Genomic DNA, 20,316 nt, shown 5'->3' on the forward strand with positions numbered 1-20,316 from the left:
CACCCCGTTCCTGCCTTTGCTACCACTGTTGTCAGCTCCACCTTGTTGTCAGTACTCGGTTGCTCTGGCTTATCCTCGGTTGCCAGAGCTATCAGCTCCATCCTTGCCATCTTTGACTCTGGCTTGTTGGCTCCACCGCCACCATCAGGCCACCTTTGAAGATGGCCCCTCCTGGGTGTCAACTCAAAATATCTACCATTACTGCTTCTTCATTTTTAATTATTTAAAATGTACATTCGACTGAAACATATTAATTAATGCTGAAAATATAACTAAAAGCATTAACTTAGCTGAATTAAATTATCTGAATTTAAATTGCCATTGTTGGTGCAATGTTTTCATTTATTATTAGTTTTAATCGCAAATCTTTGTATGGAGAAGACATAACATAACTAACAAAAGGCTTATACAGAACACAATGTTGTGATTATTCTGTGCTACTGCACATTGTGTATGTAACAGGCTTTAATTCAAAAGCTAAGTTAAATTTTTATTGTCAAGTACTTGTATGTACTTTTGGTAGGTCTGTGGACATAATGGGAGTTTTATTTGTGACTTTTTCATCATGTTTTCATGCTATTAATTTCTCCATCAAAACTGATTATGATACTATATTTTAGGTCAAACCCTGTGTTCTCTGAAGAAATCAGCAGTAAGTTGTTTTTATAAAAAACACAAGGAATATTGTTATTACATCAATTTTATATATTACACAGGATTTTTTAATTAGGTTTCACAGCCTTGGGATATTATGGGGATGGATTTATTAGGAAAGCTCACACCAACGAAAGAAGGCCACCAATATATCTGTGTGATGGCAGATTACTTTATGAAGTGGTGTGAGGCTTTCCAACTGAAAACCAAAAGTTTAGAGGAGGTAATGGCATGCATATAATTATTCTACAAATGTAGTGCTCCTAACAGATCAAGGCAGTGCTTGATTTTTATTCCATTCATTGTTCTTCCAAATAAAGAAATAACTGATTCATCCTAATGTAAATGAGATTTGTGTTGATCTGTAAACAGATCAATCTGGGTGTGTGCCAAACTCTGATCATTAAGAAAAGTCTGTGCATGCGACATCACCCACAAACAAATGGACTGGTTGAGAGACTCAATGTCAGAACTCAGAGGTAACACAGAATCCATACATTTAAAACAGGACCCTTTGTAAATGGTAATCTTTTTTTCTTTTTATAACAGATGTTAGAGCAAGTTGGTAGACAACAGGCCAAACTTGGTGGCTGATAATTTGGAGGCCACAGTGTTTGGTCTGCGAACAAAAAGGCAGAAAACAATGAAATTTTCCCCATACTTTCTGCTATTTGGTCATGAGGCTAGGTACCCATGTGAGGTACCAGACACCTATAAGGTAGGCACTATGGTTATACATGCTGGTTGGGGAAAGGGTCCTGAGGTAAAACAAAAAGAGTCAACAGAGAAAGAGTGGCTGTCACGCCTATGGACTCTGTGTTATATCCTCCACCGGAACCTCCTCCCAAGCTCCAGTTTGTTTTGTTTTTTTGGTGCGAGGACAAACCTTCCGGGAGGGGGGTGATATGTCATGTCTATGGACTCTGTGTTATTGTTTTTGTCTTGTGTCATGTGCTTCCCTTCCTATTAATTGTATTATTGTCTTCAGCTGGGTCTAGTTAATTTAGTCAATTTCCTTGTGTATTTAGTCCTGTGTGTTTGTATTCAGTTCATCCGATCGTCAAGGTCCTTACGTGTGGTTAATGTTCTGCCTGCCTGTATATTATTATTTTGCCAGTTAGAGATTAAATCTGTTTAAGTTTATTTTACTTGTCGAGTGCTCCTTCCCACCAACCACAACCATGACAGTGTCAAATTTGACCCTGAATTATTTGGACCGTACCTTGTCACTAAAGTTGATGGCAAAAGTATAATCATGGCAAACTATTTACCAGAGTAAATCTTGATCATTTTGTGCACTTTTTGGAAGATCATCGACCAAAAGCTTGCATGGTCACCTCACCCATCACAACCACATCCTCCTCTACCTTTTCAGTCCCTAATACCACCCTGGCAACTATTCAGCCCCCAGCCCCCACACTGATCTATCCTGTCACCCTGTCAGTTAAACTTTTCCTGCAAAACCTTTTGTCCTGCTCCCGGCCTGCTGCCGCCTCTGCTGTGCCTTGCACTGATTGTATGAATCCACATTTTAAAACCTATGTAAAGAGAATAACACTATGTTATCAATAGTGTGTTTCTTTAAACTATTTTCAGTATTTACAAGACATCTGGGCAGAAAAAGGAGGAAGACAGTGGAGCAAAACAGGTCTATATAAAATATTTACCTGGGATGCCTTGAATGCCTCAAAACTGCGGAGAAGCTTGAGAGTGAGGTGAGATGGTTTTCACACAATTTCTAATAATTCAGTCATTTGGACTTTATCATAATGTTTTATGGAACTGACAAATCAGGCATGCAAGAAATGTGTCTTTCATTAATTAATTTCAAATGACAAATCTGCGAAATGGCAAGGCCACTGAAATGAAGATGGTAAACAAGCTTGATAATTTATGGTCATCATAAGTGTTCATATTTCATCTTGTCGCTGTACCCATAAATTAAATCAGCAGTTATAAGATTTGCTGGTGGGCTCTGTAAATAAGAATTACCACTAGACACTGCTGTTTTTTTTCATTCTATGATGTCTGTATTACACTATACAAGAGAAAGGTTAAATTCAATGTCTTGACAAGTAATATATCCTCATGAAGGATATATATACGAAAGTTGCCCACTTCCTTAAGGCTGTGAGGTGAGAAATGAAGAACACCCATCAGGTAATTGCTGGTCCTGCACTTGGATGATGAATTAACTTGGAAAAACAATCATCTCATTAGAGAAGATGTTTAGGACCTGCTGCCTTAGAAAGGCTGGCAGCATAAACTCATCCCATACAGTACATCATCTGTTTGAACTCTTTCCCTCAGGTAGACAGGTTGACTAAAAAATGTACTGGACCAACAAATCCAATCCATGGAGGCCCCACCTTGCAAATTCAGGGGATTACAAATCTGCTGTCAACTCCCTGGGGTCAACAGTACAGCTAGCGATACCAGCAAAATGTTCTTTTTTTATTTTCACAAATCACAAAGTGTGATTTGAAAGAAGACAGCTGAAAATAATAACATATGAATTTGTCTTAATATGCGACTCGCTAGCTGACCCAGCCACAGAGCGGATCATTGAGTAAATTGTTTATTTTTTGCATTAGTGTAGGTGTTATTGTTGCATAAATATTGTTGCTCTAAATTTGTTTAGACGCGTTGATGTTTTTAAGCTCTATAGAATATAAAACAATACCTCTAAGTCCTCTAATGCCTCTAAGTCAATCACTGATGGCCCATTATTAGGAGGTGGTCCCTTTTGTCCCTCAGGTGTGAATCACTGAATATTAATGTCTACTGTCACTCCCTCGCATTCAGGCTTTCAATGACAAAAAATGACTTTGAACATTTTAATCAATATATTGTTTTCTTTGAATGAGTAAGCAATCATTTTGTAGCCTACAAGTTTGGCTACTCAAAAATCTTATTCAGAACTATTCAGTATAGGTTTTATGGCTCTATTTCCCCAAAACTTACAAACCACAATTTTTTTTTTCTAAAAAATGCAAGCATGTACATCTACCATGGTCACATATCATTTTGAATTCAATAAAGAAATTCCTTTTAACTGAAAACTGAATGTTTGAATCTTATTATATATTACTGGCTATTCTTATTATATATTAATGGTAGGCTCTATTCTCCCTTCTATAGGTTTTTACCTTCTGTTTACACGTTCTTTCAATTGTGACCTATATCTGATTCGTTTACACTTGCTATAGCATCTGAAACATTGCTCATGCTTAAAGGGGGGTTGTAGCCAAGATGGACGAATGGAAAATATGCCTAATGCTAACTCAACGATGTATGCAATGCAATTGTAATTTAACGTGGAAAAGCCTTGCAGATCCGTAACAACTAGAGATTAAAGAAATAACCTACCTACTAAAAAATTCTAAAAGTAAACTTTTCTAAAAATCCACTCACTCACTATTCACAGCATGTAGCCTATAGCACTGTAGTACAGTTCCAGGACACCCATGCATTAATATTTTATTCATTTAGAGACAGCAGCGATTCTACAACATTGAGAGTGAGTTAGAAAACAGAGTAAATGCACCAGCCTACAGTATAGACCGAGACATATGAATAATCAAATTGAACAATTCTGTTTCAGGTTTCTAGATTCTAGGTTTATGTTTATCATTGTGAAAAAAATAGAAACATTGCATAATTTGTAAAGGTTTTACTGGTTATAATGCAAATTGTATTGGTTTTAATGGAAACTGTAATGGTCTCTACTAAAAGTTGATGGTTTGTGATGTTTTTAATGTTATTTGTAGTGGAAATCATTTGATTTTGGTGATGGTCTCCTTGGGTTTTGTCATTTCTAGCTTCAGTGATCCCAAGGAAATAACTTGGGGTTATTGGGCTTGCTGGATAATTAAGATGTGTGATTACATAGAAATGAACAACATCAGATTTTATGATTTTTGATTTTTTGATTTGATTTTATGATTTCATTTAACTTTGTTAAGGGAGTTGAGGAAGGTTACGCTGTATTTAGTTTTTTAGGTTAAGTTAGTATCTAATTTTGATCTGTTAATTATTTTGACCTTGTCTGCCCCTAAAGATAATCCAGATCAAAGATATTCTTTCTCTCATTTGGCATCTCTCTGCTGTTGAGACTCTGATATCTCTTTCAGTTGTGACTGACCCCTAGAGGTCATAACAGTACACCTTATATTTCAAATGTACTACTGAGTCAGCCCCTGAAGTTGGCAGAAGCTAGTCACGCCTTAAAGCACCCATCCTATTATCTCTGATTACATCGTTCAAGACCACATGTATCTGTTCAAATCAGGGTTCAGGAGTCACTGTTCATCTAAACTCTGCAGCTATGGACTCAAGAACGGTGTTTGTCTTATGGATGTTGCTGTTGTCCACCTCTACTGGAATCAAACTGGATGGTAATGGTTACGTTGACATTGTCATTGCAATCAGTTCAAGGGTACCACAGGATCACACGCTTGTTGATAAAATCAAGGTGATTTTTTTTTTTCATTTAACAAATATTACATGTACATACATTAATGGTTTTAATAGACACATACACGCAAATACACTGTATATATGTGCAAAAGTTTATTGCTGGTAGACATCTTGGAGACATCTTTTTTGTTAGTTTGTTTTTTCATGCTATTAGACTGATCGCAGACTGGATGATGATGTACTGCAAACAAATATATCACTAGAAAATTACAATTAATGGCAAAATGAATGTATGCTAATGTAAACTGATAGCAAAAGAAATTAAAGAAGGAAAATAACTTGCCTTAAACCATTTTTATTGGTAAAAACAAATAAATAGTTGCCAAAGTGGCCTATATATTTCATCATTTGTGAATGGGAAAATTAAAATATAATTACGTTTTATAAATACATACACATTTTGAGTTATTTTTTATTTTATCTTTTTAACTTCATTCTGACAGGAGATGTTCACTGAAGGGTCGCTTTATCTTTATGAAGCATTAGATAAAAAGGTCTATTTCCGAGAAACTACAATCCTAGTCCCACCTCAGTGGAATAGTAAGGATTTTACCAAAGCAAGAACAGAGTCTTTTGAAAAGGTACAGATGATAATAATAATAATAATTTTATATTATCCAGCATATAATTTACCTGTTTGATCACTGATATTGCTGATATTTCTTAATTACTACTGACACAGGCCAAAATAATAATTGATAATCCTAATCCAGTATACGGTGATGAACCCTACACTAATCAATACGGGGAATGTGGAGCCGAGGGTCAATACATTCATTTAACCCCCAACTTCCTCCGAGACAAGACACTCATTAATATATATGGGGCAAAAGGTGAACATTTTTTGTTATACTTCAACATAATTCATGTTAATTCAGTAATTAGTTTGATTATTGGCAAGAATGTTTGTTTATTTGTTTGCAGGAAGGGTCTTGGTGCATGAATGGGCTCATCTGAGATGGGGCGTTTATGATGAATACAGTGAAGAAAAGCCATTCCACTACTCTAATGGCAAAATTGAAGCAACAAGGTTATAAACCTTCAACAAAAAGCATGATTAAAATCTCAATGGAAATGATCTCAACTATTGATTTCCTGCTTATATTTAGGTGTAGCAAAAACATTAAAGGTCAGCATTATGATGTTATTACTGGATCTCAGTGCCGCACGGATCCACGGACTTCACTACCGACTAATGGTTGCAAGTTTCTTCCTAACAAATATCAAAACACACACAATTCCATAATGTTTCTACCTGGCCTGAATTCTGTAAGTATAGATTTTACATGTTCCACAAATGCTAAATTGTACTTTGATCATTCAGTCTGTTAGAAGATCTAGGCTAATCATTCAAAATGTTTGTTTTCAGGTAAGCGCATTTTGTCGTGAAAACGAGCACAACTATGAAGCCCCAAACCTGCAGAATAAAAAATGTGGCAAAGCAACATGGACTGTAATATTCGAGGATTCTGTGGATAAAAACGCACTTCGCTCTTTAAAACCACTGAAGTCTTCTCCACCAGCACCATCTTTTAAAGTTGTGCAGCGAATGCATCGGGTCGTTTGTCTCGTACTTGATGTCTCAGGAAGCATGAAAGTATGCAAATACATTAACTTTACTTTGAAATAAAAATACTTCTATTTAATACAACCTTCAGTGCTCTGATATAAGCCTAATCCTTTTAAAATCCAAGCATAAATATTTTATTTTTATTAATTTTCTAGGGCTCTAGAATACTTCGACTGCAACAGGCTGCCACACATTTCTTGCAGAATATCATTGAGGACCAATCCAGTGTTGGAATTGTAACTTTTAGTACTTCTGCTTCTACTCTGAGTCAACTGACTTCAATTGACAATGAGTCCACACGAAAGAAACTTATAAAATTGTTGCCAAAGGAGGCAAATGGATGGACAAACATGTGCAAAGGCCTCAATCTAGGCTTAGAGGTAGAATATTACTTGTACAAGTAATTGTGTTTTTTGTTTTGTTTCGTTTATGTGATATGTAAAGTATATGCCGTTTGCTATATGTCAATGTTCTCTATGTCTTCGAAACCTAAAGGTACTTAAAAAGGACAATGGGGATGTAGAAGGAGATGAAATAATTTTTTTGACAGATGGTGAAGCCACAGATGACCTTAATAGCTGTGTTCCCAACGCAATTAATAGTGGCGCCATTATACACACAGCTGCTTTTGGTAATAAAGCCAATAAAGCACTGAGGGAAATGGCAGAGAAAACTGGTAAGTAACAGTCACATACTCAATAACAGTGTCCCAAAGAAGTACTGTAGGTCTAAATTAACATTTATTTCACAATTAATATTGCATTCATTGGATTTCATCACTTCAGACCATCGGTTTTAAACAGTAGAATGCACGCAGTGTAATGTGTAATTTGTTAATTGTTCTAAAATTGTGTTACCATGTTCAATAAGGGGCATTACATACATATTTCTGAAATGACACATTAGAGTTTCACAAATCTTCAAGCTAAATGATTTGCAAAAAAATATTGCCTATAGTGCAATGCAGTTTGGTTCACCAACAAACGATTCTGAATCTGGTTTGAACTCGCTTTTTTAAACCTGACGGAGCAGGCTGTGAATCTACGCAAAATTCTGAACTGCAATTTTAAAACCATTTTCCAAATTAAATCTAGGCATGAACAATTTTAAAACTAACAAACATCAAAGTAAGTTACAAACAATAAATACATTTACATTTAGGCTAGAACAAATTATCTTAAAACGAAATTGTTTTTTGAGTTATATTAATACATTCAAGTAGTTGATCCCATTTTAAATAGAATTTCCTAAATTTCTCATATGTTCTATATTGAAAACAGGGGGAAAATTTATCACAGCCACTGATGACATTCTCTCTAATCAACTACTGAATGGATTTTCTACATTAACTATACCTACAGGAGATCAAACAAAAGACCCAGTTCAGGTTTGCGTGGTTGCTCATTGCTTATTGTAAATGACATCAAGACTAGCTTATTATTAATATTTCTTATAATAATGTATGATTATCTCAATAGTGTTTAATTTTTTTATCAACCCCTTTAGATAGACAGTGTGGGAGCAAAAACATCTGATTGGTTCAATGGGACAGTATCAGTCGATCAGACTATTGGTACCAAAACCAGCTTTACAATAACTTATGAAACAACTGCACCTAAAGCCTACATACAGTCACCTAGTGGCTTAGTCTACAATCAAATGAAGATGAGTCATTATAAATCAACAAAAACAATAACTTTTAAAGTACCAGGAACCGCACAGGTATGATAACTTACACAAGATTTCATTGAATTATTATCAATACTTCTCATGTATTAATAATACTATTATGTGTTTGGTAGCCTGGGGACTGGAAGTACAGTATCCAAAGTCCAATATTTCAGACTTTGACTATAACAGTAACGAGTCAAGCATCACAAGCTGATGTTCCTCCTATCATTGTCAAAGCCCACATGAACCAGCAGTTCAATGATGGCACTAAACCTATGATAGTGTTTGCTGAGGTTAGTCAGGATTACAAGCCTGTAAAAAATGCTGAAGTGTGGGCTACACTGGAGCCAGAAACTGGGCCTGCACAAACATTACAACTCCTGGACAACGGAGCAGGTAAACTACCCAGAATTCTTGTTTACATTATGCACTCTACTTCAGATTTAGATTTTATAGCCAAAAGAGCTCAAATAAATCACATATTAATATTTTTTAGGAGCTGATGCTTTCAAAGATGATGGCGTCTATTCCAGATATTTCGCAAAGATGAAAAACGGGAGAAGCAGCTTGAAAGTAAGAGCAAAGAATCAAGATGGACAAGCCAGATTTACTTTCCAAAAAAGGGGCGGTGCTCCGTATGTACCTGGATATATAGTAAACGGTAAAAATGAGACTCTGAATAACAACTACTACATTTCTTTAACCAGTTCTTGCACATGTATTCAGATGGTTCCTCTAATTTCAGGTGTGGTTGAACTGAACCCATCAAAATCTCCAGTTTTGTCAGAATCACTTGTAATTGGAAACTTCACCAGAACAGCCACCGGAGAGAGTTTTGAGGTTGTACTTAAAAGCACAACTCCACCAAATTTCCCTCCGAACAGAATCACAGATCTGAGCGCTGAGATCCAGGAGGACACTGTGCTTCTCAGCTGGACAGCTCCTGGTGAGGACCTTGACCAAGGGACAGGTAGAAGTTAGAAGCTATTTCAAAGCTGATCACAAAATCACTGTATCTTTCTTAGGCCTTACTTTGTATCAATTTTTGTATAAGCGAAATCCTACAAGATCATGTGGAGCTTTGGCCTTCAAATGCTTCGATTGAACTTCAGCAATGCTCATGAAGTCAACATATCTGGCATCTTACCTCAGGAGGCTGGATCATTTGAAACGCATTCATTCAATCTCAGTTTCCCAATCCAAAATGGCAGCACACTCTTCTTTGCTGTTCAGTCTGAAGACAAAGAACATGTCAAATCTGAAATCTCCAATATTGCTCAAGCTTCAAAGATCATACCTCTTCCAACACCCACAGAAGTATTAGAGATAGACCTTCATTTTATACTAATTGGAATTTCTGTTTGTTTGGCTACTGTGGAGATTATTGCCATTATTGTGATAACAACATTGATGTTGAGACAAAGTAATGCTTCTCTGACCACAACCAACATTAACATCTGATACAAAGGAAATACATTGCAAAGTTACTTTACTAAGTTGTCCCTATTTGTATGTTTATGCTTTGCAAAAATATAAAATGCAAAATTTGTTTATATTATTTTTTGTGCCTTACCTATTACTATGTTGCTTGTAATTAATAAATAAATAAAAGCTTGTATATCATGCAAACTGTATTTACTAACATTTCAGTCTCCTATGATGAATTAACTAAATTAATGAACAATTAAATAGTTGTATTCTATTACTTAATAGAAAACTTGTACAATAAATAAGTATTGGACAATTGACTCAAAAGCCATTTGATGGACAGATGTTGGTTGTTCCTCTTATTATTTGTACCTCAATTCTGAAGTCAATTCTAATTGTGCCATTTGCATTTGGAAGCCATTTCTATGAATCCACATCATGCGGTCAAAGTATCTCCTCCCGCAAGTGAAAGAGACAATTGTTAGGCTTCAGAAACTAAACAAATTCATAAAAGAGAGCAGGTACATTAGAAGTGGCCCAATAAACAGTTTGGAACATTTTGAGTGGAATATTGAAAGTGGAATATTTTAGAAGTCAATCTTCTAATATCAACCTAATTGAGTATACATTTTACTTGCTGAAGACAAGGTTAAAGGCAGAGAGACCCAAAGACAAACAGCAACTGAAGTCAGCTGCTATAAAGACAATGACAATGAGTCATAGATTCTAAATTCATCTTTGAAAAGAATTGTGAATTGCATGTAAGAAGGAACATCAGCATCTCTTTTGCGTCTGAAAGCTGTTCAGATTTCGCATTGACAAAATCATTTCTGACAGGCTTTTATTTTATTTGTAATTTTCCCTTGGTTTGAAAGTGTCATTGAAGAACAAAAATTGTCAAGTGGGCTAGTAAGTTTATAGGTGAATAACATCCCACCCTAGAAGGTCTCTAGTCTGTTGCAGCTTAAAGCAAGTACTATTATTATAGTAACCTTTGCATGAGTTTCAGCTCCTCTGCTTTGATAGTCGGTTTGTGGACTAGATGATATAGGAGCACTTTTGTACCTGCAGCAATAGAACAATTAAATAAAAATAACAACAGGTGATATTCTTGGCATGGCACTTCATGTGCTTTGGGGTGCGTGTGTTTGATGAGTGCAAAATGCCTCTTGTGCCATCTAAAATTTTTATATTTAGTTAATTTACTTTATTTGCATAGGATAAACCTATATTGCCATTAGAATACATTTACCGAACCTAAATATAGGATCCTGATAAAAATGCTTATTTTAGATTTAATTTCAGTTGGCATTTCATGAAAGGATCTTAATCCCCGACTATGTGCTGAAGTTTCGTACCCTCACAGCTGCCAGCAGCTGGAAAAAGTTGCTCGCTTCCCACCACCTATCATCAAGGACTGAATCTGGGGTTGCGGTTGAATCTCACTATTTACAGTGACAGTGACAGCATCAGGCTCAAGAAATTCATCCAATTATACAGCCAGGTGGCTCATCATCTGCAGAAAGGTAAGGATAAAATGCAGAGTCAACCAAACCTATACAATTAGGCCGCTGTCATTTACCCATTCACTGAACAGCAGAGGAGGCTGACTCAGGCTGACTGCCATCAACTTACGCTTCAAAAAAGAGTCATCCCAAACTATTTCCAAGACCAGTCAATAATTGGCAAACCCCTTGGCATATGGAGCAATCTGGAGCTGGTTCTATTTCTGAAGCTGTCGTTCTATAATTTTGAGCCCAACATTCTGCATGGCAGGAATATCTATACCTGAGGAAAGACATCTTTCATTGTAAGTTAATTTTTTCAAATTCAGAAAGGGAAAAAGCATTACTAAAATAATAATAATAATAATAATAATAAATGAAATTACTTATGTATGTAATATTTGAAATATTTTCTACAATAAAACTATTTCTTTTAAGAATTCTTATGGAGGTATGTGAGCAAAAAGTAAATATTTAATAAAAAGCACAAAGTCAGCACTGAAAGGCCAATGCAATTTTTAAAATTAAATTAAAATAAAATAAAAACAAAGTGGGCTGCCTCTAAGGCATGAAACTCTAGGGCAGAAAATAAATCTCACTCCAGTCCTGAGCTTATAGTCCTCAGAGAACTGCTTGAAGAGGAACTCTCAATTCCTAAATTAATCTACAGGATTTCAGGAAAGCCCTCAGAAAAACCCCGTGCCACAAACGTTTTTCCATACAGAGAACAAGGACAGTCAGATACCAGTGGATTAGCCAAAAAAGATGGTGATTTCCCAGCACATCTATCTGGTTCAGTGGAAAAGGCTTATCTTCTGCTGCTGACTCACTCGTAGCTGTGAATCACAATGACATTGAAAGGAACATTTTTAAAAAGAAGCTTTTTTTGATCAGGTAAAAACTGTAATATTGTTTAGTATAATAATATGTTTAAATAGCTGTTTTACAGCTTATTTAATATATTTAAAAATGTTATTTATTGCTGTGACAGCAAACATTAATTTTCAGCTTCATTACTCGTTTTCAGTGTTTAAATAGAAATATTTAAACCACCAGTTAATTACAGGGTCAAACTCTGGGTCAAAACATTGCTATTTTGTTATACCAAAAGGGAGCAAGAAAGCACGTGATTTACATAAATATAATGGTAACACTTGAATAAATGACTTATAACTCATTAACAAAAGCATTATAAATCATTGATAAGCTCATATAAATGCATGAATAAAAGGGTGATTTTTATGTAATACCTGCCAAATAGTGATCCATGATCTCATTTCTTTAACAGAATGTACTCTGTACCTTACCCATGATTCTCTGCAGAAGTTCATGATCCCTTTCCACACCAGTGATTAGAAATTGATGTATTTTGTTTATCAAGATGAACTTATCTTTTTACTTTGGGCAAAAATCATAAAAGCACAAATATGACATAATATTAATACTAAAAATTACAATTCCAGTATTGGCTGAGAACCTTAATGTAATGAACTATTCATTAATGGTTTATAAATATTAATAACTTGTGAAGTAATGAGCTATAGCCTCTGAAAATGTACATTTAATGTAAAGTGAACGCATGTTAACTGTTTATTAATGAGCTATAAACATTAGTAACCTGCGAAAGCGAACTTTGAAGTGGACCCACGAATCATTTATTAATTATTAACTCACACATGGAAGATGTTTTCTCAGTTAAATGGATTTTATTACTGATGCAGTATATCAGTAAACAAAACTATTTAAACAACATTACTGAGCCTAACTGCACATGGAAAGTGGTTTCTAGAAATAAACTCTCAAAAAACAATTCAGAAACAAAATAAAGTGCTCCAACAATGTATTTTATCTGACAAGCACACTGTAACTCCATTTATTTGTAACTCTATAACTCTATTTTTATGGTAATGAGTTAATTCAACTACCAAAGCGATTACACATAAACCCCATACACATACATTTACACATAAAAAAAGTAATATTACCGTAAAATTAATTAACACTTTGAAAGATTAACATTTTTCCAGACCAAGAGGTATTTAACAAATATCTTGCAGACGTACGTGTGCTATCTGCGTTTGAATGCATGAGAGAGGGATACCAGGATGACACAATGAATTAAATAATTGTACTTGTAATACTGAATTGAGTTTTAATTTTTTGTCAGACCCAGGACTCTCGTGCCGTAGTTTCATGCTGTACCACTGTTTCACAGAGAAGTTCTGGCGGCTGACCAATCAGAATCGAGTATTCCATCAAGCCGTGTAATAATTTGGATAACACCCAAAATACAAAGAAATGTACTGATCGGTATATTTAAGCTAGTATCTAAAAATGTCATTACCGAATCATATGATGGAGTTTCTGTAGTGGCAATTTTAGATACTAGCCCAGATATGCTAATCAGCACATGGTTAGCTAGAACACAGCTCTAAACAGCTCATTATATTGTGGATTTCAATAAATAATAGAAGAGTATCTTTAAAACATCTAATATTCACTTAAATATTTTATAAAGGTGTGGATTTTCTTTTCTTTTTTTTTTTGGCGGGACAGCAGTTTGCACCAATTCTGTAGAATTGATCCTATATAGAGTATAAACAAAATGCTAGTCATGAAGATATAACCCTATGCATGCTTCCTTTCTATAACAATGTGCTGAAACGTGACCTATTCATTTACAGTTGTGTTCTCATTATAATTGTATGTAGTCTATATGGCAGATTTGCTCTGCACATGTTAAAGCTTAAACCTTAAAGCTACCTTCATTTTAAAAGTGATCCAAGCTATCCAAGCTCAAGTGTCTCAGCTATCATTATGTTTTTAATATCAACTTATATGATATAAGAACCGCCCGAACACTCATCAGTGTTCATCAGTGGTGCCTAGATTTAGCAACTTCCTCACACCTTTTTAGCTTTTTTTTTTTTGCAACAAATACAGCAGCTCCTTAGACAAACCTTATTTAAGTTTTCATCTTGCCTTTCATTTTTAAGCTTTCATTTAAGCTTCATCTTTATATAGATCAGTGAATTTCTGTCACATTTAGCCACTAGTTTTAGCTACTTTTAATTGAAAGCATTTGGCAATGCTGGCCTTCACGTTTCTTCATCCATCACAGATATTTTGAGTATAGTGAAACTGTGAGTATATTCATTATTGTAAACTTCTGACTCTTAAGTTTATCTACGACTTCTGATACTGATTTGTGTTTGCCACAAGACTTTGTAAATAGAGTTTAATGAAATTGTTCGATGACAACCTTGTCTACCCCCTGTTGCCTGCTGTTGAAACTCTGTTCTCTCTTTTTGTTGTGGCTCACCCCTAGAGGTCATAACAGTACACTTTATGTTTCAAACAGACCATTAATTCAGCCCTTTACGTTATCAGAAGCTGATATTAAAGTACACACCCACGTATCTCTGATCTGACTATTTAAGACCACTTGTGACATTTTAAAAGTTACTGGTCCTCTAAATTTTGCAAGCTATGGACTCAAGAACGGTGTTTGTCTTATTATGGATGTTGCTGTCGTCCACCTCTACTGGAATCAAACTAGATGGAAACGGTTATGTTGACGTTGTCATTGCAATAAGTTCGAAAATACCACAGGATGACACGCTCGTTGATGAAATCAAGGTGAATATGTTTTTTTTTGTTGGTCTATTTAACAAGCTTTATGTGCATGAGAAAATATCTAAATACATAATTAAATAATTCCAAATGTTATCAACAGTGTTGGTTAATGAGCATTAAACTTTAATTACTTTTTTGAATACATCCACATTTTGAGTTCTTTTGATTTTATCTTTTTAACTTCATTCTAACAGGAGATGGTCACTGAAGGGTCGCTTTATCTTTATGAAGCATTAGATAAAAAGGTCTATTTTAAAGAAGCTACAATCCTAGTCCCACCTCAGTGGAATAGTAAGGATTTTACCAAAGCAAGAACAGAGTCTTTTGAGAAGGTACAGATAATAACGTAATTTTATGTTCATCAAATATTTACTCAGGTCAGTCATTTCAATCACAGTTGATATTGCTGACACAATTTCTATGTCAAACACAGGCCAAAATAATAATTGATAATCCTAATCCAGTATACGGTGATGAACCCTACACTAATCAATACGGGGAATGTGGAGCCGAGGGTCAATACATTCATTTAACCCCCAACTTCCTCCGAGACAAGACACTCATTAATAATATATACGGGCAAAAGGTGAACATTTTTTGTTATACTTCAACATAATTGATGTTAATTCAGTAATTAGTTTGATTATTGGCAAGAATGTTTGTTTGTTTGTTTGCAGGAAGGGTCTTGGTGCATGAATGGGCTCATCTGAGATGGGGCGTTTATGATGAATACAGTGAAGAAAAGCCATTCTACTACTCTAATGGCAAAATTGAAGCTACAAGGTTATAAACTTTCAAGAAAAAATTATTATATGATTAAAATCTCAATGATTGAAGATTGGAAATGATTGAAGATTGTTTTCCGCTTATATTTAGGTGTAGCAAAAATATTGAAGGTCAGCATTATGATGTTATTACTGGATCTCAGTGCCGCACTGATCCACGGACTTCACTACCGACTAATGGTTGCAAGTTTCTTCCTAACAAATATCAAAACACACACAATTCCATAATGTTTCTACCTGGCCTGAATTCTGTAAGTATAGATTTTACATGTCCCACAAATGCTAAATTGTACTTTGATCATTCAGTCTGTTAGAAGATCTAGGCTAATCATTCAAAATGTTTGTTTTCAGGTAAGCGCATTTTGTCGTGAAAACGAGCACAACTATGAAGCCCCAAACCTGCAGAATAAAAAATGTGGCAAAGCAACATGGACTGTAATATTCGAGGATTCTGTGGATAAAAACGCACTTCGCTCTTTAAAACCACTGAAGTCTTCTCCACCAGCACCATCTTTTAAGGTTGTGCAGCGAATGCATCGGGTCGTTTGTCTCGTACTTGATGTCTCAGGAAGCATGAAAGTATGCAAATACATTAACTTTACTTTGAAATAAAAATACTTTCATTATTGTAACCTTCAATGCTCTGATTTGAGCCTAATCATTTTGAAACCCTATTGAGAGATTGCTATTAAAAATTGCTATTTGCACCCATTTTCTAGGGCTCTAGAATACTTCGACTGCAACAGGCTGCCACACATTTCTTGCAGAATATCATTGAGGACCAATCCAGTGTTGGAATTGTAACTTTTAGTACTTCTGCTTCTACTCTGAGTCAACTGACTACTATTGACAATGAGTCCACACGAGAGAAACTTATCAAATTGTTACCAAACGTAGCAGATGGATGGACAAACATGTGCAAAGGCCTCAATCTAGGCTTAGAGGTACAATATTATTTGTACAAGTATCCATGTATTTGTTATATTTATAATAGTTATAAAATGCATGCTGTTATGTCTATTTTCTCTATGTCTTCAAGGTACTTAAAAAGGACAACGGAGATGTAATAGGAGATGAAATAATTTTTCTGACAGATGGTGAAGCCACAGATGACCTCAATAGCTGTGTTCCCAACGCAATTAATAGTGGCGCCATTATTCACACAATTGCTTTGGGGGATAAAGCAGATAAAGCACTGAGAGAAATGGCAGACAAAACTGGTAGGTAACAGTCACATACTCAATAACAGTGTCCCAAAGTACTGTAGTGGATATTTATGTTACATTTAAAATGTAGCCTACTAAGTTCATTACTTTATGCCGATGGATTCGTACTGTGGGATGCTAAAGTGAATGGTGGTACATTTATGGCATCGTGATTCACCAACAAACAACTATGAACCCAATTTGAATCAATATGTTGAATCCTTCAGTGAAAGAACTTGATAGAGCAGCTCAACTGAACTGCAAGTTCTAAATCAATTATTCTTGGTCTCTGACTTGTAGATTGTTTTTAGCATGAAGAAGTTTGAAACTAACAAACTAAACTTTTCACGGCATAATTATAACTTTTAACTGATTAATCGCCTTTTGTAATACCCATTTTTTGATAGAAATCATTTGAAATTCTTACATTCATAAAATTCATAGGCTACCTTTCAGATGGCCAACATTCGCTGCAAAAGCAGAACACTTGAGTAAATTATGATATTCAGTGCCTTTTCATTATCCAATGCAAATTTATCATATTTAGCATGTTCTATATTGAAAACAGGTGGGAAATTTATCACAGCCACTGATGACATTCTCTCTAATCAACTACTGAATGGATTTTCTACATTAACTATACCTACAGGAGATCAAACAAAAGACCCAGTTCAGGTTTGCGTGGTTGCTCACTGCTTATTGTAAATGACATCAAGACTAGCTTATTATTAATATTTCTTATAATAATGTATGATTATCTCAATAGTGTTTAATTTTTTATCAACCCCTTTAGATAGACAGTGTGGGAGCAAAAACATCTGATTGGTTCAATGGGACAGTATCAGTCGATCAGACTATTGGTACCAAAACCAGCTTTACAATAACCTATGAAACAAGTGCACCTAAAGCCTACATACAGTCACCTAGTGGCTTAGTCTACAATCAAATGCAGATGCGTCATGATAAATCAACAAAAACAATAACTTTAAAAGTTCCAGGAACTGCACAGGTATGACAACTTGCACAAGACTTCATAAACTTACTTTCCTAAAATTTTTAAATAATTACTCATTTAATAATACTATTATGTGTTTGGTAGCCTGGGGACTGGAAGTACAGTATCCAAAGTCCAACACTTCAATCTCTGACTGTAACAGCAATGAGTCAAGCGGCACGAGCTGATGTTCCTCCTATCATTGTCAAAGCCCACATGAACCAGAAGTTCAATGATGGCACTAAACCTATGATAGTGTTTGCTGAGGTTAGTCAGGATTACAAGCCTGTAAAAAATGCTGAAGTGTGGGCTACACTGGAGCCAGAATCTGGTCCTGCACAAACATTACAACTCCTGGACAACGGAGCAGGTAAACTACCCAGAATTCTTGTTTACATTATGCACTCTACTTCAAATTTAGATTTTATAGCCAAAAGTGCTCAAATAAATCCAGTATTATTTTACAGGAGCTGATGCTTTCAAAGATGACGGCGTCTATTCCAGATATTTCACAAAGATGGTAAACGGGAGAAGCAGCTTGAAAGTAAGAGCAAAGAATCAACATGGACAAGCCAGATTTACTTTCCAAAAAAGGGGCGGTGCTCCGTATGTACCTGGATATGTAGTAAATGGTAACTATGAGACTCTGAAAGACAACTACTACATTTCTTTAACCAGTTCTTGCACATGTATTCAGATGGTTCCTCTAATTTCAGGTGTGGTTGAACTGAACCCATCAAAATCTCCAGTTTTGTCAGAATCACTTGTAATTGGAAACTTCACCAGAACAGCCACCGGAGAGAGTTTTGAGGTTGTACTTAAAAGCACAACTCCACCAAATTTCCCTCCGAACAGAATCACAGATCTGAGCGCTGAGATCCAGGAGGACACTGTGCTTCTCAGCTGGACAGCTCCTGGTGAGGACCTCGACCAAGGGACAGGTAACGCATACAATTAATTCAAAATAGAAGTTATTTCAAAGCTAGATCACAAAATAATGTATCTTTCATAGGCCTTACTGTGTGTCAATTTTTGTTTAAGCGAAATCCTACAAGATCATGTGGAGCTTTGGCCTTCAAATGCTTGATTGAACTTCAGCAACGCTCATGAAGTCATGATATCTGGCATCTCACCTCAGGAGGCTGGATCAGTTGAAACACATTCATTCAATCTCAGTTTCCCAATCCAAAATGGCACCACACTCTTCTTTGCAGTTCAGTCTGAAGACAAAGAACATGTCAAATCTGAAATCTCCAATATTGCTCAAGCTTCAAAGATCATACCTCTTCCAACACCCAAAGAGCTGTTAGAAGAGTTAGACATGCATATTGTTTTCATTGCAATTTCTGTTTGTTTGGTTACTGTGGTGATTACTGGCATTATTGCGATAACAACATGGGCGTTGAAAAAAGTAAACCTTCTTAGACCACAACAAACAACAACATCTGATAGAAAGGAAATCTTTACATTACAAAGTTACTTTTGTCAATAATCAAAGAGTCTTTATTTGTACGCATTCTTGCTTTGCCAAAATATAAAATGCAAAATAAAGTTGGGGAAAATATGATTCTATTGCAATTGTTTGTTATTATTATGTGCACTTGTAATTAATACAGTAATTAAAAAACGCAGGTTTGTTTAACCTGATTAAAACATTATAATGTACAAATTATGAACATATTAACTCAAATCTGTGCACTGTTATGATAAATGAATGTATAAATCTATCATATTACTCAGTAGAAAACTTGCATAAGAAATAGTAATAAATAGAGAGGAGAGAAAAGACATCATGAATTTATTTTTGCATTTTTTAATGATAATTTTATTTTAGTTCTTTAAACTAGAATGGGATGTGACTCTGCCCTCTGTCAAGAAAGCATATATTTGCTGATCCAAATACAGTTGCTCTGCATTATACGAATTAAATATGAAATAAAAACTACATAAATACAGACTTATTAGTCTATCTGTTATTATGATATGTATGGTGCGTTTTTCATCTGGTCTGACTACTATTTAGTTCATTTACTGTATGTGCCTGACATATTAGCAAAGGTGTTTTTACTTTTTTCAACCATGAAGAGTTTCAACATCAACTTGACTAGTCATGTTTAGAGCTGTTGAGAGTTTCTCAGTAAATTTAGCAAGATCCTGTGAGCGTGCTAAACTAGCAAAAACATATGTAATGTAATGCTAGTATAAACATAATTTTTTTTTAAAGATAAGGCCTTACAGGAAATTCCCTACATGTTTTGAAGGATGTGATGACTCTGGCATTGTGTTAAAGCATAAGGGCCATTTGGGTTTGTCATGCCATTGTATATGAGGGTTTTATAGTGTCATCAGATCTCATTATGATCATTCACTTTCTGCCTGAGGTTATAAT

The 20,316-nt window shown here is 35.3% G+C and overlaps 4 protein-coding genes across 4 annotated transcripts in view; all 4 read left to right on the plus strand.

Annotated features, from left to right (window-relative positions):
• Nucleotides 1-20,316, plus strand: part of LOC122359133 (TRPM8 channel-associated factor homolog) — a 112,782-nt gene that overhangs the window by 78,789 nt on the left and 13,677 nt on the right. The window lies entirely within an intron of this gene.
• On the plus strand, nt 4,982-6,170 carry LOC122358601 (calcium-activated chloride channel regulator 3A-1-like). Its single transcript, XM_043258484.1, has 4 exons — nt 4,982-5,128; nt 5,577-5,714; nt 5,816-5,966; nt 6,058-6,170. Exons 1-4 carry the CDS (start codon nt 4,982-4,984, stop codon nt 6,168-6,170), a joined length of 549 nt encoding a protein of 182 aa, XP_043114419.1.
• On the plus strand, nt 6,208-11,223 carry LOC122358602 (calcium-activated chloride channel regulator 4A-like). The gene is made up of 10 exons (XM_043258485.1): nt 6,208-6,402; nt 6,503-6,730; nt 6,859-7,083; nt 7,199-7,379; nt 7,984-8,090; nt 8,210-8,425; nt 8,506-8,770; nt 8,871-9,035; nt 9,120-9,344; nt 11,153-11,223. Exons 1-10 carry the CDS (start codon nt 6,208-6,210, stop codon nt 11,221-11,223), a joined length of 1,878 nt encoding a protein of 625 aa, XP_043114420.1.
• On the plus strand, nt 14,756-19,821 carry LOC122358603 (calcium-activated chloride channel regulator 3A-1-like). The gene is given in 16 exon segments (XM_043258486.1): nt 14,756-14,946; nt 15,138-15,275; nt 15,377-15,528; nt 15,619-15,726; nt 15,820-15,979; nt 16,080-16,307; nt 16,448-16,672; nt 16,768-16,948; nt 17,502-17,608; nt 17,727-17,942; nt 18,033-18,297; nt 18,395-18,559; nt 18,644-18,868; nt 18,969-19,010; nt 19,013-19,338; nt 19,762-19,821. Coding segments are annotated over 16 exon segments (2,748 nt in total). The 5' UTR covers nt 14,756-14,796.

Source organism: Puntigrus tetrazona, chromosome 15 (assembly GCF_018831695.1).
Source record: "Puntigrus tetrazona isolate hp1 chromosome 15, ASM1883169v1, whole genome shotgun sequence".
In the NCBI taxonomy this organism is placed as follows: Eukaryota; Metazoa; Chordata; class Actinopteri; order Cypriniformes; family Cyprinidae; genus Puntigrus; species Puntigrus tetrazona.

Coding starts and splice junctions, on each gene's coding strand:
- LOC122358601 (XM_043258484.1), top strand. CDS start 4,982: ATGGACTCAAGAACGGTGTTTGTCTTATGGATGTTGCTGTTGTCCACC. Junction 5,715..5,815: donor GAACAGAGTCTTTTGAAAAG/GTACAGATGATA, acceptor CTACTGACACAG/GCCAAAATAATAATTGATAA. Junction 5,967..6,057: donor TAATATATATGGGGCAAAAG/GTGAACATTTTT, acceptor ATTTGTTTGCAG/GAAGGGTCTTGGTGCATGAA.
- LOC122358602 (XM_043258485.1), top strand. CDS start 6,208: ATGATCTCAACTATTGATTTCCTGCTTATATTTAGGTGTAGCAAAAAC. Junction 6,403..6,502: donor TTCTACCTGGCCTGAATTCT/GTAAGTATAGAT, acceptor GTTTGTTTTCAG/GTAAGCGCATTTTGTCGTGA. Junction 8,771..8,870: donor ACTCCTGGACAACGGAGCAG/GTAAACTACCCA, acceptor AATATTTTTTAG/GAGCTGATGCTTTCAAAGAT.